Source organism: Mus caroli, chromosome X (assembly GCF_900094665.2).
Source record: "Mus caroli chromosome X, CAROLI_EIJ_v1.1, whole genome shotgun sequence".
NCBI classification, from domain to species: Eukaryota; Metazoa; Chordata; class Mammalia; order Rodentia; family Muridae; genus Mus; species Mus caroli.
Genome location: NC_034589.1, coordinates 152660373 through 152685069, shown reverse-complemented (window position 1 = coordinate 152685069; position 24697 = coordinate 152660373). Strand labels below are relative to the sequence as shown.

Sequence of the window (24697 nt, the reverse complement as noted above, 5' to 3'; positions counted from 1 at the left end):
AGGGAGAGGGAGAGGGAGAGGGAGAGGGAGAGGGAGAGATCAGATGCCTGCAAATATCAGAGGTGTTAAATTCTCTAGAGCTGGATTTAGGGCAGTACTGATCTGCCTGATGTGGGTGCTGAGAACCCACTTTGGGTCCTCTGCAAGAGCAGTACCTGCTCATAACAGGTGAGCCCTCTCCAGCCCCACTCTCATCATTTTTTAAGTTAGATTTTGACTCTTAATGTGGTGTGTAGCCTCCCTACATGTTTGAGGGAGCAGGGGGAGTTTCTTTCAGCTTGTCACAGATAGAAATGCAGACTATGTCATCCTAGGAGTATGTTGAAAACCTTTTGTAGTATGCAGCTTTAACACTGACCCTTGGTGACCCCCAGTTCTGGTGACTATGCCCTGTGCAATCTCCCCTCCTTTTGTGTGCTGATGAGAATGAGTGATTGGCGTTTTGTGAAGAGAACACAGCAAAGCAGAATGCCACCTAGGTGCTTAGGTTGAAACTATTTTCTGACTCTGTTTCTCTCTTGTCCCCACCTCTCTTTACCCTCTCTTCTCACTGCCCCACTTCTTTTCTCACCAAGGGCCACTTTATTTAAAAATCATTTTATTTTTAATTATGCATATGTGTGTGTGTGTGAGGTGGTGCACATATGTGTAGGGGTGGGGTGCACATTCGTTCAGAGCCCTCAGATACTGGAAGAGGTTAACAAATACCCTGGGAGCTGGAGTTCTGAGTGGTTGTAAGCCCACCCTACATAGGTACTAGGAACTAAACTTAAGTTATCTTCTAGAGCAGTATGTGCTTTTAATCTCCACACTACCTGTCCAGCCTGAAAGTCATTTCTGAAGCTACCTCAAACTGAGGGCTGCCCCTGGCCAAAAGCCAGTGAAGAAAGGAGCCCTTCACAGTCCAAGTGCCTGTGAAGAACTTAATCTTACAAACAACTGAATGAACTTGCAAGGACATTGAGATGATCAGAACCCAGACCAAGAAGCCTTGACTGTAGCCTCCAGAGAGACCTTGAATCAAAAGAAAACAAACCAAACCAAACCAAACCAAACAATCATCTTGGCAATTCTTGTATTTCAAATCCACAAAAGCATGAAGCTAAAAATATCTGTTTTACAAGTGGGGTAATACCTGAAAAACTCTTTCTGTACACTATCTTTAAAAATGTGCATTGATGGACCTGGAGAGATGGCTCAGAAGAGTATTGGCTGCTCCTCCAAAGGACCCATATTTTGTTCCCAGCATGCATATGGCTGCTCACGTCTCAACTCCAGCTCTAGTGGATCTGATGCCCTCTTCTGGCTTCCATTGGGTACTGCACACATGTGGTGCACAGACATACACACCAGCAAAATACCCATACAAACACACAATATAAAATGAACATTTTAAAATTTCTGATGATAAAGATTTATCCTCAGGCTATATTTAATTATTTAATTAAATATTACTGGGGTGCTATTTCAATTGCTACTACTAGTCGTAAATCTTTGACAGAGGGAGTAACTTATGAAAATATCCCTTGTTTCTAATGCTATTTAAATGTTACTTTCCACTTGCTTTTTCTCTTTAAAGTTCTAAGTTTTAAAAGTTGGAGAAGATTACAATCAAAATCTCATGCAGTTATGACCAGTGGCACTGACTAAGGTTTCCTAAGGCCAGTGTTCTTTACTACTGCCTAGGGAATTACCCTGAAATCTATGACAGGGGGTAGATAACAAACCATAATTGGTGTAACACACTTATTTGATTCTCCATTGCTTGTAACTTCATGAATAGCTTCAGATAATCCTCCATATAATTAGGAGAGAAAGCATGGAGACTGCGAATTCTCCAATTTTTATGGCATCTTCCTTATAAAATGTCCACCTGGCTGACTTTAAAAAATTTTTATAGTAAAAATTGTCTCCACAACTCATCTGTACATACCCCTCAGACCTTCAGAGCAGTAATCTAGTCAAAGCCTGTGATCTCCAGATGTGGTTGTTTTTTGTGAAGTCCATGTAAAATCACAACATGAATGAACAACTAGACCCTCAAAGCTCTGACTGTGGTTCCCAGTGTCTCATCACACTTGTCACACAATCCCACGCATGAGCACAAAGAACCTTCTTCCCACTTACACTGCTGTGGGATTCCTTCAACTACATATAACTTTTCCCATAGTCAAATCCTATGATATATATATATGTGTGTGTGTGTGTGTGTGTGTGTGTGTGTGTGTGTGTGTGTGGTGTAATTACAAAGAATCTATTATTCTTTAACAAACAGGAGAAACAAAGATATCTATTTAAAAAAGGATGCTTGGCTTAAGGATCAACTGAAATTAAACAATAGATGTACTCATGTACTATGAAATCATATTTATATCTTTAAGACTAAGAGTAACAATGGCACTAGTTTCTTGGGTTGTTTTGATATGTCATCAGAGAGGTAAAGGCATAGTTAAGGTCACACAACTTGATGCTAAAACAGTTCACTCATTGTGGCACAGTATATATAAATAGTTGCTTTGTAAAGAGTCTGTTTCTCAGTCTGGATGTCATTAAAGTGGTATAAGTGTGCACCACACATCCATCCCCACCCCTACTCCAGGAAACAATTTAGAAGTATAATGGCCCCTTGGTGTCTATGGAAGACTGGTTCCAGGACACTTTACAGACACTAAAAGCTTTGAGTTACCAAGTCCCTTATATAACGTGGGCTAGAATTTGTAAATAGTCCACCTACACCTTTCTGTACATTTGAAATCATGTCTAGATAACTTCCAGTAACCAATAAAATGTATACACCCCATATGAATAGTTGTTTCAGTACGTTGTATGCCAAGAAAAGGTCTGCATCTGCTCAGTACACAAGCACTTCCCTAAGGATGTGTGACTGGCTGAACCCATGGTGTGTGGGTAGTGGGGCAGAACCTGAGGATACAGACGCTGACTGGATGTTATTTTCTACTTGTAAGCTTTGATGATTTCGTGTCAAGAAATGTCTTTGTTGTTTTCTGAGTAACCACTAGCATACCTTACCTTTCAACTTCACCCTTTTCACGTTTAAATAAAAAACTCAAGATTTTGAAGAGAAAAAAAATCTATGGCTGAACTGTTGGTTTTTTTCTCTCTGTCAGCATAGCAATTAAAAGCTCCTTTTTGCTAAATATCTGAGGTTCTTTTGCTCTTAAGTGAACATGTATTTTCTCCTTACTAAAATCAGTCTTTCTGTATTTGCTTTGTCCTCAAATTTCTGAGCTAAATTTATTTTGATAATTTGCATGTCCTTGTGTTAGGTGTAGATATAAAAATCATATTAAGTATACTTCTTTGTGGAGTAGACACTTAAAAAAAATCAGAATTCTTGAGCTGACAAGATGGTTCAGTGGCTAAATGTGCTTGCTGCCAAGCCTGAAGACCTGTGTTAGAATCCTGTTCCACAAGATGGAAGGGGAGAACTGATTCCTGCAGTGACTGGTTTGTTTATGTTTTATTACACCTTTTTCTTTATGGAGGGCATGTGTGGATGCCTGAGACCCATTCCCAACTTTTTTCAATGAAGCATTTTGTCACAAAGTCAAAGCCCTTTTGTGCCCCACTGATGCATAACTACCCTGCTCAAACTTTTGGGAGAACTTGGCTATGTGATAAAGACAAAATATACCACTCTCCCCATGCACCTACCTTTTAGTGTTTCAGTGTCATAGAAAGTTGCCGCAAATCTGGTGGAGCGATGGGATGCTGAGCGTGCGTCCATACTGGCAAGATTTTTGAGCTTCAACCGGCATCGCCACAGCTTCCAGTCCTCAGAGTGCGCAATTTGCAGCAACTCCTCCAAACTAGAAGCCGCTCGGATCTGTTGTTCAGATCGTTCCAACATGGACCGGGATGATCGCTCAAAAGAAAAATCCTAATTAAGAGTGAGTTACAAAGATATCTTGATAACCATGATTGCTAACAATTGAAACTATAGAGCATCTGAAAAGAAACTAGTTAAGGTTATTCTGATGTAGACCTGTGTCTGGAGAAAAAAAATCGTTGTCTAATGGTGTCCTTTGACATGAAGGATCTACTTCCTTACTTCCAGAGCCTCTGCACATTGTTTTATTCAGAAAAAAAAAAAAGATGCATTATAGAATTGAGGTAAAGTTTTTGTGGTATTAGTCACATAAACCCAAAATTCAATGACCAACGCCCTTAGAATCCAGGAGAAAACATAGACACAGTAAGGCCATGTGAAGATGGAGATGAAGTGATGAAGCCACAACTCAGGGATTGCCTACAGCCACCAGAAGCAGACGAGGTAATGTTCATGCCAAGAGAGTTGACACTTTGATTTGGGGGGTTTTGTTGTTCTGAGCTACCAAATTTATGGTACTTTGCAGTACAGCAGTCACAGAAAAGCTATAGACTCTTCTATTATACTAATTTTGTGACAACAGCCACTGATTTCCTTGTTTATGCTGAAGTCTCACTGCTTCTCTTCAGTTGCGTCTGACTTGCAATGGCTAATACAGTGCAACTAGACTAGACCGGTATATTCGTGGGGGTTCCAAGTCAAGAAAAGGTTTTTTAACATGTAACTTCTTGTTCAAAAGTAGGGGCTTGGTTATATGAAATAATGAAACATACATACAATTATATATTATGCCATCAAAACCATCAAAACCAATGGAGCCTATTTCCTACTGGAGTTTCCCACTCTCCCAAGCACTGGGGATCAGTCTTTGGGCCTTGTGTATGCTGGGGAGGTACTTTGCAACTAAGCTATCTCTCAAGTTCTGGAGCTGAGTTCTTGATCACCTGTCTTCCCCAGTCTCACATCTATCAGTCCTGCAGCTTTAACTTCATGGTTCCATTGTTTATCAGCATTTTCTACTTAGATTGCCTTACATGTTTGTTTACCATTTTTCTTAACATTTATAGTTCATGAACTAAAAAAGTCTCAAAGCACATTATCTTCAAGGTTATGCCTTTTGTTGTTGTTGGTGGTGGTGATGGTGGTGGTGGTGGTGTTCTTGTTTTGAGGCAAGTTCTTATTATGCAGCCAAGGTTGGTCTGGAAATTGTGATCCTCCTGTCTCAGCTTCTAGAGTCCTGACATCTGAGGCGTGTGTGACTGTACCTGGCTAAAGCTACCTTAGCCATTTTACCTAAATCCAGATGGGAGTATACACATGCATATATGTATATTTTTGCCTGAGATAGGAGAGTATTAACTATACCTGTAAGCTGTAGGAAATGTGTTAGTTGGGCCCAGTATGGAGAGATTAAAAAGACTACCATCTGAAACAGGTGAGCCACAGGTAGCCATGTGGCTCTGTAGAGAGCAAGATTGCCTCAGCAGCTCAGGGAGATTATCTTGGTGGTTTCTCATATCCCTCCACAGTTGGAAACAAGGACGTTTTTTGTCAAGGGAGAGCAGGAATCTTAAAGAGCACAGTTGGGGTACGTGAGCAGGTTGCTGAACTTGAGTAGCATGGCTCAGCTTCTTTAGTTGAGAACCCTGTAGACAAAACTGAACACTTGCTCATTTCCATGACAACTGTTACACATGATGATCCTAATTTGTCAATGGCCTCTTTGCCTGACCATTCACCTCCTCTTTCTAGTTCTATGGAAAAGCTACCTCACATCTATTCAATCTTCAAGATAAAAGGTTTGACAGCATTGCTTCAGTAAGCTAGTGAAAAAGGCCAACAGATACTTTACAAAAAGATTATTAAGTTGGGCTCAGTGTATGTATGTGTCTGTGTGTGCACATGTGCATGCTCATGCGCAGTTATGTGTGTAACAATAATTATAGAAGAAGAGATCATGAATTTAAGGAGGAGGGGAGAGTCAGAAGGAATTGGATGGAGGAAAGGGAGAGGTGAAAATAATAAATGTACAAGTACTCATGTATGAACCCCCTCTAAAATTTTAGATGAAAAATTATTAAATTGTACTTTGATGAAAGAATTTTCATTTATGGAGGTAAAATTTCATCCAATACCATCCTTGGATAAAGCTGATATATGGCTTTGTACTTCTTACAGGTCTCAATTCAATTTCAGGTTCTTTTCTTCTTTTTAAGCCTATGCTAAAAAACCTTAGGATGAGGTAGCAATCCTGCAGACTGAATTAAAATATTAAATGATGTGAAGACTAAATATCTCCTATGACTTGTTTCTTTGTAAAACCACAACATTGACTTTCATACTCAAAGCTATTGAAAGCCTTCTTAGTCTGCTAACTGAAACCTAGTATGAAATAACTCAGAAATTGAAAACAGTCACTTTATAATTCTAAATGGAAACACTAACGACTCAAAAAAAAAAAAGCAAGTAATTTATCTAGGGCATACATTTGGGAAGCGTTGAAAATGGATCTCTTTCTAATCGGCATTCTACACTGGTGGATATTTGTGTAATCAACTTTATGTTATCCACATGTGTATGAGAAAACTCAACATCAAAGTGTAACTATCGTCCCAAACACACACGTAAACCTTGGATTGCAGTGGTTTTCATTGCTGAACTTTTGCCAAATGAGTTGCTCTTTATTTCTTCCAGTTCTCTGATACAAGTGCTAATCAAATCTAAACTGATTAAAATCAACCAGCAAGATGAGAGGCCGAGAGACAGCATTCCCAGGTCTCTGCTTCTTACTAGAGTGGCTGCCTTGGTTCTGTAATTAGTTCAAGACTGTTAAGATTCTCCTCCTAAATAACAAATCATTCTCTGATGTTTTTTAGCTCCAACAACCAGTTTTTAAAGCACGGGGTTGAAGGTCTCTGCAATGCTACTTTGTCATCTTATACATATTACTATACACAGAGCAAAGCTGGTTCTAGAGATCTAAGTGGTTACCTAGGTCACTAAGAAATGGCCACACTGCTGATTGCTTTACTCATTCCCTCTTGGGAAGGATTTGGAGCAGAAGTTCCTAGATTTGCTTTCACCTTGAATTCATGTGGAGGAAAGCTTTTAAAAATACTGATGAATTGACCTTATTATCAAAGTCCTATTTTACAGGTTTGGACCACAGTTTCAAAAGGAAAAAAGAGCCCCTGACACAGCCTGGAAGACCAGAACCCTGAGGTTGGAAAGTCCAGTGACTTAGGATAAAAAATGATATTCTGCTGTACTCATAGATTGATCCCTAGCCTAATTGTCATCAGAGAGGTTTCTCCCAGCAATCAATAGAAACATGTGCAGAGACTACAGAGCACTGTTCCAGAGTCACAGTTACCCGCGCAGCGCCAGAAGGACAAGAGCCACCGGTTCACACCACACATGAATGGGGCAGGAGGGGGCGCGGCCGGGGAGGACGGAGACTGGGGCTGGGCTCCGCCCGGGCACGCCTAACCTTCACCAGCACCGAATGGACTTGGAGAGAATCCAGTGAGCGGCGAGCACACAGGCTTCTGGACACATGTGGGTGGTACTTAGTTGCTCAATCCGCAGGGAGCGAGGAGGTTGGGGCGGGGGGGGCGGGGCAGAAAAGACGAGCGAGGGGCGGGGCCGGCCGCAGTCGAGGCCGCGCCCACTCTCACTGGATTGGAGGCAGGCCGCCGGCCTCTCCGACTCCACCCCTCTGCCCCGCCCCCCTGCGCATTGGCGGACGTCGCCAGAGCGTACCTTTCAAAGTGAAGCTGGAGTGGGTGGGTTGGGGAGCAGGGCTGGGGGAGGATATAGGGGACTTTTGGAGAGGAAACTAGGAAAGGGGATAGCATTTGAAATGTAAATGAAGAAAATATCTAATTTAAAAAAAGAAAAACAAAAAACAAAGTCAAGCTTGAGGAGGGACTGGGGGAGGGGCGCACCCCCCCCCCCATTGCAGCACTGAGACACCAGTCCCCTACCCTACCCGGGACCTGGGGGCGGGGACAAGGGGCCTATTCCTTGTATCTGGCTGGACTAGATCTCTTCTGCTCCGCGGAGGCCTCCAAAGCTTCCAGTCCCCTCACCCAGCCCCCTCCCTGGTCCCACCAGTCTGGTTTGGAGGATGGGGTTTCTCCTTTCTTTTCCCTACGTCCTTGTCTTTCCGACCCTCTGTCGTCAGTTTTAAGTCCTTCCCTAGGTTGTCTTCCTTTTTTTTTTTTTTTCTGTCCCATGGTCGTCTCTTCTCACTCTGCCCTCCCTTGTTTCTTTATTTTTATTTTTGTCCAGTGTTCATGTCTCTCCTGATTCCGTCTTTGCCATCTTCCGGGCAGGTCCCACTAAAGTACCAGACTCTTTCCTCTACCTTCCTCGTTCCCACAATGAATCCCTACACAAACAAAAACCAAATTCCCCTACCGGAACCGAGACCCTCCACCGCACAGAATTAAACTTTTTTCTGTGTCTGAGGCGGCTATTCATATTCATTCAATCAAAATTATACTTTCTAAAGAGTTTCAGTCACAACAGAACAGCAAAATATTTTTTTCTCTCTCCGAAAATAATTTTTATTTAATGTTGATTTCCTTTTTCCAAAAAGCAATACTCCCAACATGTCAGTGCTATCTATAGTTATTTAGTGAGATCCAGTTAATGGTGAAATAAACCTTGTAGAAATTATAGTATTTTTGGTTGGGAGCCTAGCTTTTAATGGCTGAGCCATCTCTCCAGTCACGTCGGGAGTGAGGTAGAAATCTAGTGCAATGGAAACTCCCAGGAATTTATGAGGGTGACCCTAGCTTAGACTCCTAGCAATGGAAGATATGAATCCTGAACTGGCTATCTTCTGTAACTACACAAAATTTCAAGTATTAGTATTGGGACACCAACTCAGCCACAAAACCTTTGACCTACAATTTTTCCTGCCTTCAAGATGTGCTGAGGTAAAGGTAACACAGAAGTTGTGGGAGTGGCTAACTAATGACTGGTCCAACTTGAGACCCATTCCAGGAGAGCCCATGCCTGACACTGCCTGGAGGGCCAGGAGCCACAGGTTGGATCTTCTAGAGACCTAGGCACAACTGGCAATAAATAAATCAGTGAAATGATTCCTAATGGTACTCTGCTATCCTCTTATACCAGAGCCTAGCATACTCATCATCAGAGAGGCTTCATCTAGCAACTGATGGAAGCTGATGCAAAGACCCCTAGTCAAACATTAGGCAGAGATCAGGGAATCCTGCAGAAGAGGGAGAGAGGAAGGATAGTAGGAACCAGAGGGGCCAAGGACACCAGGAGAACATGGCCCACAGAATCAACTTACCAGGGGGTCACAGGGGGTCACAGAGACAAAACCAATAATCAGGGAGCCTGCAAGGAACTGACCTAGGCCCTTTGCATATATGTTACAGTGTGCAGCTTGGTGTTCTTGTGGGACTCCTAACAGTAGGAGCAGGGGGCGTCTCTGATTTTTTTGCCTGCCTTTGGGACCCTTCTCTTCCTTACTGGGTCACCTCATCCAGCCTTAATATGAGGGGAGGTGCCTAGTCTTACTGCAGCTTGATATGCCATGTTTGGTTGATATCATGAGAGATCTGCCCTTTTGTGAAGGGAAACAGAGGAGGAGTGGATCTGGGGGAGAGGGGAGTTGGGAGGGATAGGCTGGGAAAAGAAACTACAGTTGAGATAGAAAATATGAGAGAAGCATAACTAAATGAAAATTAAAAAGAAATTTTAATATTACTTACAGTTTCAGGCATTAAAATAATCCTTGATACAGGCCAAAGTGAACTCCCCAGAGGTTGGTAAGACACAAAAATGACTAAGACATCTTTATTTTATAAGAAGCATCGTGTCCACTCATGTGCTTGGCACATGGAAGACATTCCACACATGTTTACTGAACTGAATGTACAGCTTTCTTTCTCCCAGGGAGAAAGGGTTTCCCAAGCAACTCACTAAGACAGCATCTGACCAGAGTATCTTTGTCAAAAATTTCCACATCTTTCTATTAGCGCCCAAGATGAAAACAGATAGGGCTTCTGAAGGCTTTCAGAGATAAAGACAGGAGGGTGTCTAAGTGGGGCACAGACACTGTATGGCTAGATGCTGTTCTGTGTAGCTTTCTGTGACCATCAGACTGAAAGAATGGACTAAAGTGACTTCACTTTCTATCTTTGGGTTCTGGAAGTGAACTCCCTGTTTGATGGCATAGGGCTGGAAGGACATTTCTGAATTCTTCAACAAAGTCGTGTAAACCTTATCTCATTCTCACAGTAAAATAACAGGCTAAATACACTACCTTAAAAATGGTTTTGGATTTTATACAAATCATGGAGCCAGGTGAGCCATGGTGATGACCAGAGATTGTCCAGTGTTGTCTTTGACCTGGCCGTGTCAGAATCTTCCACGGCTAGTCTATCAACCAGCCAATAAATACCGCTTTTGGCATCTACTGTGAGACAGGCTTTGCAAAGTGGTGGTTAGAACACAGCAGCAAACAAAACAAGGACACACTCCTCTGCTGAAAAGCCTCCATCCTCATGGTGAGGGTGTAATCAACAGGGACAGACCACACATGTCAGACACAGATGTATGCCATCAATAAAATCAAACAGTGTACCAACACTGAATCCGATGTGTAAACTGTGCCCCATGAGCCACAGGGTTCAGCCTGTTTTTGAACCGCCTGTGAGTTAAGAAGAAGCTTTTGCATTCTAAATGGTTGGAACTAATGAAAACAAGGTTACCTGGTGCATAAAATTTACATAAATTAAAATTGTAGCATCTATAAAGTTCTATTGGAGCTCACCCCCACCCTGCTACTTTTCCAACTGTGACAACTGCACTTCTGATCTCTGCTCACCTTTCACACTCTAGTTACCCTGCTCCTCCTCAGAACATGCAAGCTCCTCCCTCTTTAGCCACTACCCTGAGGGTAGCCTCTGCCTCATTCAGTTCTTTAAGTACTATGTGCAAACATAACTGAATTAGGAGAATCTCCCCTTGATCACAAGCATTTTGTGTCCCCTTCTTCAGGTGAGTGCTTTTCATTATTGTCCCTGACACATTATTGTCCACTTCTACTAAGCACAAGCAAAATGCACATTCAAAGGGAGCTGAAATATTGTTTTATTTCTTGCTGCATTCTCATATCCTAGACACAGTAGATATTTAATAATACCTGATGAAAAAAGTAAGGAAGTATCAAATATTGGAAAGTTGTAATAAGAGGTACAGGAGAGTCTTTATGGGTTAGGACATCTCAACAAGCAAAGGCTTTCATGATGTTGAAGATGCCTCAGAATGCTTTTGATTTATAATGCTTTAGTATCTTAGTAGGGCCATAAGAAACAGAAACAAAAGAAAGAAAAGTGGACTCACCATCATAAAAACAAACCAAGCAGGAATGCCAATTTTATCGCTGTCTCCTTTTATCTCAATTCATTCCCAATTATGCTAAACTCCCGCCCTCTGCTTATATCACATGATAAAAAAGAGTTCTTTGGGCTTCGGAGATGGCCCAGTGGTTAAAAGTATTTACTGCTGTTGCAAAGAACAGGTGTTTGGTTCCTTGTTGGGTGGTAATTCCAGCTCTTGTGGCCTCTGCAGGTTTTCACACTCATGTGCACATACCCTGACACAGATATGCTTCAAATAAAAGAAACATTTAAAAGAAAAAAAGAGTTGGAACTAAACATTGCTCAGGAACAATTTTATTGTCCTCTGCATTCCTATTTCTCTACTACCTTTGTGGAAATACTTGTGCCTGAGAGTTCCAGATCTTTTTACTAATGGTGCTTTATGGGATCATTATATTTATTGCACAAGCTATCTTTGTGACAGGTTTATGGCAACATTTTAGTCACAGGTGTTAAGTCAGGATTTTTTGATTAAAAATGAGTAATACACAGGAGATGTAAGAGAGGGTTCTAGTGTATTTTGGGAACCATAATATGCTAGAATAATGTAAAAGCTGCAACTGAATTCATAGTGAGACAGATAAATCGCTAAGACCTTATTGGTTCATCTAGCTAGCAACCAAGGCAGCATACTCTCCTGTATATGACTTTGTGAGTGAGAATGGGGTAGGTAGGTAGGAATGCGTTTGCCTTCTGGAATTAAAGATGGAAGGCAGTACCCACCAGCTGTTTCCATGCAAATTACTTCTTAGACAATTTCAAGAGAAGGCAAATGGCACAATAGTAAACAACTTTCTTGAGGCATGTGGATTTGGGGCTTATTTTAATCTTATATGGCACTGAATGACTCCACCATCTATAGACATTACAAGTGAGGTGGCTTAAAAGATAGTATAGAGCAAAGCTAAAGAAGAAAGAAACTCTTCCAAAAGAGTTCTGAGAGCTACCATGACCTAAAATCACTTCTCTACTGCTATACTAACAGGTCTTCATTACTCCATGGAAAAGATCTATAGACACTACCTTTATCTAGCATCTTATAAGGACTCCCGACATACCTGGTGACAACAATTATTTGTTAAAGCAGCCAGAAGTCATGCTGGAGAGAAGGTCATTTTGAATGGCAAAGCATAACGTTGTTGGGAATCATTTAGTAAATATCTAGAGGGTATAAGTGAATAATATGGTTAGATCTATAACATAGGCTGTTGTGAAGTGACTACCTTAGGAAACTATCTCTGCTCATCTCAACTGTATAAAGCACTTGAGAAAATAGAAACTGAAATAAATCCCATATCTAGGCAGCAATCTGAATATATTAATGAAGCAAGCACAGTTTTTTAACTAATTTTTAAAAAAGATTTCAGAAATGATTTGCCTCAGCTTACATATTCCAAGCACTGTTGACACCAAACAGCTAGTTTTCCAAGCATAAACTACAAGGCTAGAGTAAAATTAGGATGTTTTTCACTCAAATGGCATTAAGCACAATTGTCCTGAATGTTCGTAGGCATTTACGTTATTATAGTAGAAAAAAATATCACAGATTCATAGAAGAGTACCACAGTCACTGCCTGTCTAAGCTAAATAAACAGCACAATTCTCTAAGCTAAGAAGTTAAGTTCAGACCAGGAGGAGGGAGCAACCTGGGAATAGATTTAGCATCACAGCCATTCTGGAACAGATGTGGCCAGAGAAGGGAGAGTGGAGAGAAGGATACTCTCATAGACTTAGTACTGAGGAGGACCCAGGAGGATTTGAATAACAAATTACATATCTGTATATCTAAAGGCAAAAACTAATCAAGTACCAGTATCTTAAACCATTCCTACCCTGAATCTATTTCTATGATACATTTTAATTTAAATAAGAAAGACATCACTGTTAAGAAATAGATTTCATTGATTTTGTTTTCATTTTAAAAGGTGTGTGTTTGCAGGGAGTAAGGCTCAGTGCAGCACTAAGCCTTAAACCACCCAAGGGCTGACAAACCATGCAGAGCTAGGAAATCTGCACTGAGAAAAGGCCATCTTAGTGTGAATTTTCTAAAATAGAAGAATAAAAAACTTTTCTCTATAATCTGATTTAAAAAAAAAAAAACCTGTTTTCCCAAGTGAATTCCCTTTTATTCATGAGAACAAAAGTACTCGGATACTATAAAAAGCCTTTAATCCTAGCACTTGGGAGGCAGATGCAGGCGGATTTCTGAGTTCGAGGCCAGCCTGGTCTACAGAGTGAGTTCCAGGACAGCCAGGGCTACACAGAAAAACCCTGTCTCGAAAAACCAAAACCAAAACCAAAACCAAAACCAAAACCAAAACCAAAACCAAAACCAAAACCAAAACTAAACCAACCAGCCAACCAACCAAACAAAACCTTAATTTTCCCCAACTTTTAAAATAAAATGGAATATTTGCTGAATGAATTAAGCATAGAAAATGTCAACCCATCACAATTATATTTATACATATTGGTAGATAAGTTCCTGTCTTCCCACATCAGAGGATTAATTTTATTTTTTACCAAAATGGTCAGAATAGCATTTTGTATGTTACAGATCATTCTTTTGTAGTCCTTCGAAACATTCCTGTGTCACTTAAAAATGTTAGTTGAGGTTGCTTCTTTGGAAATTGAGGCCTTTTTATTTTCCTTTGAAAGTATGGCATCTGAAGAACACAGTATCGTGAGTTGGGTGGAAAAGGAGGCAGAAGCCATTTTCCTCCTAGATGAAAAGCATTCTGTGTGATTGCTGTATAATAAATTAATTTTTACACTAAAAAAAGGTGTGGGGGGAAGAGAATATATAAATCAAAATTATGTATGTTATTATGCTTCACCACCCAGTAATGTGTGTCCCCAAACTTTAATTACAGGCAGCACTTCATATAAGAAACAATCTAATTTAGCTGGGGGCCCGGTAGCTGTAAACTCACTAGATGTAGCTTCCCTCTTTTTCAAGGGAAAATATAAGGGCATGTAAGAGAAACATTGAAAGGCATGTTAGTAAACACATGTTGCACATCTGCCATCTGTTAGGGCATGTTTTCTGTCACATAAAAATCCAGTCGCTCTTTCCCACTGCCCCATTCAAGAAATTTAAGTAGAAACAGTAAACTTAAAACTTCACTATGTCCAGGACACAGAGAGGATTCTGGTAGCTGTGTCTATAAAAGAGTAAAAATTCTGAACAGGGACGACTTCACTGGGGCATAGGGTTGAAGGCTGGTGGTAAGTGAAATGTCGAACAGTATTATGCTGGGGTAGAAAGTCTTCGATGTAGCAGCCTGAATCTTTCAAGCTTTGTGAGTCCAAAATGCACATGGCAGAAAGGACACTTCTCAGCTCTACCTGACTGCTACCAGCCTTGATATTAGACCTCCATGTCAGGCTGCAGGGGAAAGGAAATCCACTTTTGAGTATAGTTGACAGGGTGAAAACTGGAAATGGAGCAGTTAGTCTTGACCTATGAAACCTGGATGCAGAGTTACTCCCTGTTTATGGACTCTATGCATATGATGGTTCCCATGTCAAAGAGTTCACATCGTCATGAACTAATTTTCCCCTCTGGGGGGCGATATGCTCCCCCGTATGGAAAATGCAAGCCATAAAACTCAAGCCCACATCTGATTTCTATCTGCTCATAGCCAGAGATTTCTAAATCAGTCATGATTTAGTAGCACTCCAGTCAAAACAATTGCATCCGGGTCCTTTTCAAAAATAAAAAGGCTTGAAAGATACAAAATACGAAATGAAAATGTTATTCTAGCAGTCGGTAGCCCCATCGTTCGTCCTTTTTGCATGGTTCTCAATGGCTTGGGCTGTTCTTGATGCCTGCTCGTAGAACCAAAGATCTGTTGACTACTTTATCTTAGACACATTTTTCTAAAGCAGAAAATAGGAAAACAAAAACAAACCCTAAGAAAACTTTTCTTTCCTGGATGGTAGCAATTGGTAATTGGTAATAAGCAAAACCAGACAGAAAACATCCACAAAAAAAAAAAAAAAAAAACCACTGTGATTTTCAATTTACAGAAGAAATTACTCAACCTGGTTGCTCACAAAAACCTACAAACCAAGGGCCCACAAAATTGTGTGTGTCACAAAGGCAAATCACAGCTTCAACAGAAAATCACTGTGCCATCTGCAAGCACAACTGGGAGCAAACTGGTTCAGTGTCAAAGATTTCCAGAATGCTCATGCTCTATCCCCATTCCAAACACACACACACACACACACACACACACACTTTCAAACATTCATGATAAGAAACTTATTAAGCCCCCAAAGTAAAGCAGTCATTAATACACACAGGCTAAGAATAGGCAGGGCTTTTAGACTGCTTCAAAACCAGCGAGGGCAAAGGACTTTTTCTGTGAAAACCAATAAAGAGAAATATTCAAGCTCACCTACCTTCACTGCTCCATGTTCGCTCCTGAACCCCTGCACCAAGTACACATAGAACATCATGAGGATATTCCCCATTCCCCATTCTCCATACATTTTGAATATTTTAAATGTCTACCGATGACTAAGCAGTTGTTTCCAGGCAGCTACTGAAAACTGTTGCAAAAGGCATTCTCCAGAAGCAAAGTTTGAAGCCCCAAACTTTACATGGAAAAAAAAATCACATGATCAGTTGTAATCAAAATCCAATGAAATGACTTGAGTAAGTCAAGGGACTCCCTCACTGCTACACACACAATCTTAGTATGGGAGAAAGCAATGAAAAATATTTCAAAGTTTCCCGCTGCAAAAATAATCAGGAGGTGGTCATGTCTTCCACTTGAAACTAGAAATCACTCTACAGACATTTCTTATCCAGGAAGTTGAAGATAAAAAAAAAAATCCCCACCCTACGCTCAAGGTTCTAGCTGCTTTATAAGGAGGTGGTATGACCACAGATACTTGCAGTTACAGCAGGCTGGAACCCAACTATGGATCCAAACTTTTTCACAACCTTCAAGAAAGCTTGCAGGAGCATATGTCTTAAATCTGACAGAGTTTGGCAGAAAACGCTGGGAAGTCTTGGCTGGAATCCTGCTGTGTTCCTAGCAAGAGCAGGGCAGTTTTAAAAGCTGACTCACATGGGCAGGACTGCTGTGTTTTTTTTTTTTTTTAAAGCACGTTGCCTGTAACATGAAACCCAGAACACAGTTCTGATGGCCAGGATGGCAGATGGGCTTCAGTAGAGGGACTTTAGATGCTCAGATATCTGCTGTCAGAGGCACAGAAAGCAGCAGCAACAAACAATATGCTTCAAGAAAACCCCAAAGGGCAGAGAATAAAAAGGCATCTATCTACTCCCATATAAAAAAGCACATGTAAATAGCAATTATTTTTAATAGGTGCTTAATAATTTCCACCAAATGAAGAACATTGATTTTTTTTAAAAAGCAACAATTAAAATTATTTGCATGTATCAGGAAATATCTTATATATGTTACTACCATTTTTTTATTGTTTGTAATTTTCCTTTTTAAATTAAACATATTCTTTGACAATTTCAAACATGAATATAATGCATCCTGAAAATTCATTACAAATAACATCTTTTTAATGTGGAATTCTATTTTTTATTTTTCCATTTTCAAGACAGATGGGCTTGGAAATCGGAGATACCTGATGTCTCTGACTCCTAGAGTGCTGGGATTAAAGGACTGCACCGTTAAGCCCAGCTTAACTTGGCTTCAGAAGCACCAGCTAAACTAGCCTTGGAAACTGAATGTACTGAATGGTCAGTCCATCCAAGTGGCAGCGTCTCAGCTCTTCGTTAGTTTCCAATCTTGGACTTCCAGGTTCTGGCCCCCTCAAAACCATTTTTTGCATTTCTGAAATCAAGAATGGCCTGAGAAATTTCCTCATTGGTATTCATCACAAATGGACCTAGGGCAGAAAGAGACATTCACAAAGTTCTGGGTGATGACATGTTCCTCTACCACTAGAAGTGCTATGTATTCCTATAGCTCCTCAGTTAAAACAAAATCTAGGCATAGCTGGGCATCAATAGCCCATTTTCACACTGTTCAGTCATATGGGACTAGCTAGCATTTGTGTTTTGTGGCTAGGACTATATACAATTATACATTATCATTCAGACCAGACTTAGATAAACCGGATTGAGTCTCACTGTCTACTGAAGGTTCCTCACCAGCAATGACAATCCCTTTATGCAGCACATTCTGTAGTTGTTATTTTGTAGAACCTGAACTTATTTCAGGAATTGAACCAACTTGATATTATAAAACCAGCTAGATTGTAGCAGAGTTTTGGTATCTGGCTAAGCAGTGGACGGACGGGGCTCTGCCTTTCTGGGATATGTCTCAATCTATTTTGAAAACTAACAAAGAGAAGTATTAATCGCTTCCAAACAACTTGTACATTTGCGTTTTTTGGTAGTTCTCCAGAAGATGCCTTCATGTGCCCTATAGAACCATAGAGTAGGTCAAGTCTTTAAGTTTGGCTAGTTTCTCCTTCCTGTCATGAGTCACTATCATACTACTGCAAGTAAAGGGACTTTCGTCTTTCTTTAACTTTTTTATGCTTCTATTGTTTTTATCTTTCATTTCCATCATAATTTATCTTTCCCCCCACCATTCCAGAAGATATATTATACTAGTGTGATCATCCTCTTGCCAGGGATCACCAACACCATAGCTTTAATAAATTTTATTAATATATTTCAAGGCAAGAAGCATTTTTAAAAATTATTTCATAGTGTTAACCATTTTTTTTTAATTCATCAAAGGGCTAGGAAAAGTCCACTTAAGATTTTATCAGTCAAACAGACCAAATACTGGGTCAAGGACTCACTTGCTGCACATAATAATTTTCCCGTTGTTTCCCCAGTGAGGCCACACTAATCGTATGCCCCAACTCTTTCTGTTGTATGTATCTATATCCTATTTTGACACCATACCATGTCCCTCAGTTTTATAAACTGTCCTTGGGTCACCTAGGAAGGTGTAGGGAACAGAGGAAGCCTTGACTGAATGTGTACTATTGATAAGAACCAATGTCTCCAACTGATAGGAATTAGCAAAACCTCCCTCAAGTTAGCCTCAGGAAATTAGAAAGCCTCCTCTGGCTTGTGTGAGGACATTGGTAGTGTATGCAATAACTAACAACCACAGCTTCTTCATCCTGGATGACTACAACCAGAGACTGCTGCCCTGCAGAGACCTCCCACACAGAGACCCCACAGAGATGAGCTAACTTCTTTCCCCCGTGCTACACGCACACACACACACACACACAGACACACACACACACACACACACACACACATGTAAAGTGCCAAGATTCTGGGTTGTAGCATAGTCAGTGGTACCAAGTGCAGGCCAACCGAGTCCATCTCTCTGAAGATGTGTCTGTATGTCCATCTTTTCTTCATTCCCTTGTCACCCTAGTCAGGTTTCCAGTGTGGTTTTGAAGCCTCAATAAATTAACACTTGCAAAACACTATGACCAATTCTTAATAAATAGTAAATGGCATCAATGCATATGCTAAGAAAATGAAATATCTGCATTTTTTCTCATTTGTAGGAGGGACATAACTCCATCAAAGTTAAGATAGTTTTCTATTCCAACATGCTATGACATCTATGCCTAATGTCATCATTATGAGCACTCAATCACAGGAGGGGCAGGCTGTTATTAATTCACAAAAACCACAACCAGTCGCCAAGTACTCAGGATGTTTGTGGCTACCTATAAACATGCAAAGGCAAAACAAAACAAAAAACTTTAAAAAAAAAACTAAATTAAGCTAACTAGACAAACTGCTTTGCCTCTAAGTACTGGCAGTCCAAGAGGCATATATTTTTGTCTGATTAATGTTGGCTGGTGTTTATAAGAATACCCAGTGTCTCCATGCTCAGAGGCACTGGAAGAGGGTTTACATACACAGTGCCTGCCATTTTGCTTTGTCATCTTCATTTCAACTGGACTCTTGAACTTCTAAAAACTGCTATGGAGGAAAGGGCCTAACATAAAAGGATTTCACCCCAAGCACACTTCTCCTCTACAAATTCCAGTCTACAACTAGATAATGACCCTACTACATTTGGTTGTAGTTTTCTTTGCAGAAGAACAATTTTATTCAGTCATGACAAAAGGAAGAAGGGACTATAAACCTTGGGAGGGACATTTTGAACTGTACAAAATTAGCGTGAAATGTCACAAACTGGGGAAATATGATTTAATATTCCCCCTAAATTACTACTGGAAGAAAAAAAGAATACTTTCTAAATATTCCATGTGATTTAAATGCATGACCAGCTGGGGCTTATCTGAGATCATAGTTTATGCCTGGGGATTCATGCCAAGTAATGGAATATGATAAGATCTTAAGTCATGCTTAATTAAATACTCAGTGAGTTGCACAGTATGTTTTGTAGGCAAAGGTATAAATAACAAGTTGGGTTCTAGGTGCTTTTAGGTTTTTGTCATTTAATAAAGTGCCAATGATACAAGGACATCAAGATCCAAAGGGTTGAAGAGATTGCGTATCTCTGTCAGCATTTCCTACCTTCAACTACAGCACTGCCTTCTCCACACACTAATTCTATTTCTGTTTCTTCAAAAATATTTATTTTAAGTAAGTGTGTGTGTGTGTGTGTGTGCATGTGCGTGTGCCTGTGCAGATGCCCAAGGAGGGCCAGAAGAGGGCATTAGAACTTCTGGAGCTGGGAACTAAGCTCAAATCCTCTGCAAGTGGAGCATACACTGCTGAGCCATCATTCCAGCCCCTCTATTTGTTTGTTTGGTTTTTTTTTTTTTTTTTTTTTTTTTGGTTTTTCGAGACAGGGTTTCTCTGTGTTGCCATGGCTGTCCTGGAACTCACTCTGTAGACCAGGCTGGCCTCGAACTCAGAAATCCGCCTGCCTCTGCCTCCCGAGTGCTGGGATTAAAGGCGTACGCCACCACGCCCGGCTTTTTTTTTTTTTTTTAATTTAAACTACTATAGAAAATTTCAAAGAAGTATTATTCCTAGGAGGCTCATACTAAAATATATACACTAAAAATAGAATAGATTACAAGGACAGTACTGGCTATGATTTGAATATTGATTTTCCCCTCCATAAATCATATTGAAATTTGATTGTTCATTGGCAGTATTGGCAGGTGGGATCATTAAAAGATGAATAGGTCATTCAGATAAGTTAATAGCTTTTCCAGTGGGCAAATTCACATTCTTGGGGGACTGGTTGTATTACCACAGCTGCAGATTGCTATGAAGCATATCAGTGCCTCAAGTTTTGTCTCTTCAGTATATATGCATTTGACTTTCTACTTTCTGTCAAGAGTTGAAACAACATTGACAGTGCCATATTGTTAAACCTCCAAGCCTCTATGCAATATCTGCTAAAATAAAGCTCTTTATTTTGCACACATACACACACACATACAAACATACACACTTAATTATATGTGTATATATACATACATACATACATACACATATGTGTGTATATATGTCAAAGGAAAAGAAAGTGAGCTACGGAAATTAGCATTTTGGACTTACCATGTTGGACAACTGGTTCTCTTAATGGCTCCCCAGCAATTAAGACAAAATGGCTTCTTTGGGGGTCCTAAGGTCATCAAAGAAAGCACTGAACAGTGAGCATTTTATTTTATTTTATTTTTACAATTTTTAAGGCATTTTTATTAGATATTTTCTTCATTTACATTTAAAATGGTATCCCAAAAGCCCCCTATTCCCTCCCCCCACCCTGCCCCTAACCCACCCACTCCCGCTTCCTGGCCCTGGCGTTCCCCTGTACTGGGGCATATGATCTTCCCAATACCAAGGGCCTCTCCAGAGAGGCATGTTTATTTTTAAGTATCAAAGTGGAAACAAGTCATAGTGAAGACACAAATTAAGTGGGCCATGCTACCAAGGACAAATTTCAGAAACATCTCCGCAATCCTTGATATGGGAATGTTTATTCCTTAGGATATTTAAATATTCTAGCAACAAGAATTCAGCAATAAGCCCAGGTTACCAATGTATCAACATCTGTAAGTTAAAGAAAGAAAACTGTAATTTAAGTCTTCTTTGTGTTTGTGTGTCTATGTGTGTGTATGTAGGTCCATGTGCATATGTATGTGTGTAGAGGCCAGAGGTCTTTGTCAAGTGTCTTTCTCAATACCTCTCTACCTTAGTTTTGAAGACAGGGTCTCTCGGTGAAAGCAGAGCTCACCCTTTGCCTAGAATGACTAGATAGCACACTCCAGGGATCTAGTTTGTCTTCTCTCTGATGTAGGGTTACAGATATATGCTATCACACTCAGTCTCGCACATGGCTGCTAGGGAACCATACTCAAGTCTTTATTATCCAGGCAATTCACTCATAGAACCATCTCTTCAGCATCAAAGCTAGGTTCATTTTTAACAGGAGCATCTTCCCAAAAAATTATCTGATTAAACTAGCTTATCTCTCATGAACGAAATCATTTTTTTATTTTATTATCTTTTCTTTTCCATTTTTCCATATTATATATTTTAGTTATCTTTCCCTTACCTTTTATCCCACCTTCTCTCTAGTTACATAATTTCATGTTCTTTCTTATTCTTAAAATAACCCTCAAACCAACCCCCCAAAAAGCACGCACACATGTACACACACACACACACACACACACACACACACACACACACACTGAGTCTATTTTGTGTTGGCCAACTAATCCTGAACACGGAGCCTGGCCTGGAGTGTAGTTGATGTCCTCTGTGTCACTCCATGGAAAACTGGTTTTCCTTCTCCCGGTAGCTATCAATTATAAATAGATCCTTGGTTAGCAGTGAGATTTTGTGACCATGTCCCCCTTTTTTCAGGGTGGGATTTGTCCAGTTTGAACTGTACAGGTTATGTGTATGCTGTCACAGTCTCTCTGAGTTCATACATACATCAATGTTGTTGTGTCTGGAAAACACTCTTCCCTTGGGCTCATCCACCACCTCTGGCTCTTAAATTCTTTCCATCTTTTCTGCAACAATATAATGTCTAAGACTTATTTATTTATTTATTTATTTATTTATTTATTATTAAATGTGGATGAGTGTTTTTCCTACATGCCTAAGGAGAATAGAATAGGGTGTTGCTATACCTGTACTGCTTACAAATAGCTGTGAGCTGCCATGTGGGTGCTGGAAACCTAACCTGGGTCCTCTTGAATGGCAACCAGTGCTCTTAACTGCTAAGCCCAGTCTAACAATAGATTTATTTATTTATTTATTTATTTATTTATTTATTTAAGTACACTGTAGCTGTCCTCAGACACTCCAGAAGAGGGCGCCAGATCTCGTTACGGATGGTTGTGAGCCACCATGTGGTTGCTGGGATTTGAACTCTGGACCTCTGGAAGAGCAGTCGGGTGCTCTTACCCACTGAGCCATCTCACCAGCCCACAATAGATTTTTTTAATGGAAATAATACTTATACAAATCCAAAACCAAGACTTGATTGCTCTGTCACTTACTAAAGTAATAGGATATGCGATGCGCCTCAGCGCCTTTAAAGTGAAAACACATATATAATGTAAAATGTACACATACATGTGGGTATAAAGTTTGGAGAATTGTTTTTATAATCAATGCATTTCTGGCTTAAAATCAGATGATCGTTCCATTATAAAAACATTAAATATTTTAAAGTAGCTACCATGCTGTGCTCTTGCAATCATATGGTGGTTAGTAGTGAATGGCAGGCAGGGGTGCTGATAGGTTCCAGCTTGTCCTCATTCTGCTCCCTCCCCAGTGGCTAACCCTTCTAACCCAACGTATCCCCAGACCCATTCCCACAGCTCTGGCTGCACACATCTCCATTGGCCTCTCTTTCATGGCGTCATGTTAGTGACTGACTGCGCTTAACTCTGGTGACTTTTCTGAGTTGCATTTCTGTTTTTTATGCCTTCAAGTCTCCTACTTGCCAATACTCTGGCTTGGAAGGAACTTTCTTATTAGGGCCATAAGGAGACAAATAGTGACCTAACCAGAAAGAGGGCACACATAAAGGAGACCTGAGGCATCCCACAAATAAGAGCTCTACTGAGCTCTTACACTTGGGCCACCCCAGGAAGCCAGCAGAGGAGTCAACCACCATGATGATCAGAAACGGGAAACTGTTATTATTTTAAGCCACTAACTACTAATCATTCATTACAAATAGGTAACTGAAAGCCGGGTGTGGTGGCACACACCTTTAATCCCAGCACTCGGGAGGCAGAGGCAGGTGGATTTCTGAGTTCGAGGCCAGCCTGGTGTCTACAGAGTGAGTTCCAGGACAGCCAGGGTTACACAGAGAAACTCTGTCTCGACTGCCCCCTCCCAAAAAAAACAAATAGGTAACTGAGCATTCCGTATTATTTTTATATTTTTATTGCATTTTTCCCAGTTTTCTCTCAGGTCTATAATTTTCAATCAGATAGTTATAATAAACCAAATTACTATATATTTTAAAGCTTTAAGTTTTAAAAATTTCACTCATATTCTAATTATATGGCATTTTCTAAATATTCAACACTATTCTAAATTATATCAAATATTTATACATTTCTACTAATACAAAGCTCTATTATAATTATATCAAATAGTTATGTTCTTCTACTAACACAAATCTCTTTAATTTGATGTCATTCCAATGCATAGTCTCAGAAGATTTATTTCTGTAGTTAACAAAATTAATAATCAACCTCTTTTTCTTCTGTCCATTTAATAAAAGCTGCAAGAGGACTGCAATGAGCTTTTCCTTTTGGCTTCAATTAAGAATTAAGTAAGAAGACATGGTAGAATGGTTTCTTCAAAAGTTTTCATCTGCTTCTCCTGCCATCTCAGGGCTGGTGGCTTTTCACCCCTGCACTTAGTTGACACTTCTATTACTTCTTCACAGGAGTCTAAGCATCCTCAGGTCTGCCATGTTTTAGTCATCATCGCCATACTGACTCATAACCCAGCTCACTCCCCAAACGCATACCAATAGAAACCTAGCTGCAAATCACTCTTTTGAAATCAGATGCTACCAGGCTCACGTAGTCAAATTATTTCTTTGCTGTAAGCACAGATCTCCATCCACCCCCTACTGACTCTTGCTTCTATAAAGTTCTAACAGCTAGGCACTGTGCTTGTTATAGTTTCACAGTTTCTCTGATAGAACCCCGACCAAAGCCAATGCTAGAACCTGGAGGCGGGAACTAAGGCAGAGACCATGGAAAAGCATTGCTGACTAGCTCGCTTCCAGGCTCATGCTCTGCTACCTCTCTTCCTTCTTCCCCTCCCTTAGATTTATTTATTTTGTACGTATGAATGCTTTGTCTGCATACCTGACTGTGCATACACATGCTTGGTATCCATGTGAAGGAAGTCAGAGAGAAACAAGGAGATTCACTGAAACGTGAACTACAGATGGTTCTGAGCTGCCATATG

At 40.3% G+C, this 24697-nt stretch overlaps 2 protein-coding genes across 3 annotated transcripts in view; both read right to left on the bottom strand.

Moving 5' to 3' along the window:
• The window catches only part of Vegfd (vascular endothelial growth factor D), a 29996-nt gene extending 13452 nt beyond the window's left edge, over positions 1 to 16544 (bottom strand). The window contains exons 1-2 of the mRNA XM_021153978.2: positions 15685 to 16544; positions 3676 to 3901 (exon numbers count right to left, since the gene is read on the bottom strand). Of these exons, the coding sequence (XP_021009637.1) occupies positions 3676 to 3901; positions 15685 to 15774 (316 nt within the window). The 5' untranslated portion in view covers positions 15775 to 16544. The remainder of the gene's footprint in view (positions 1 to 3675; positions 3902 to 15684) is intronic.
• A 52-nt stretch (positions 16545 to 16596) lies between these two features.
• Pir (pirin) overlaps positions 16597 to 24697 on the bottom strand; it is a 98276-nt gene continuing 90175 nt past the window's right edge. The window contains exons 9-10 of one of the 2 annotated variants that reach the window (XM_021153257.1): positions 20798 to 20864; positions 16597 to 17157 (exon numbers count right to left, since the gene is read on the bottom strand). In XM_021153257.1, the coding sequence (XP_021008916.1) occupies positions 17045 to 17157; positions 20798 to 20864 (180 nt within the window). In that variant the 3' untranslated portion in view covers positions 16597 to 17044. The remainder of the gene's footprint in view (positions 17158 to 20797; positions 20865 to 24697) is intronic. The other variant, XM_029473315.1, reaches the window with a different exon arrangement.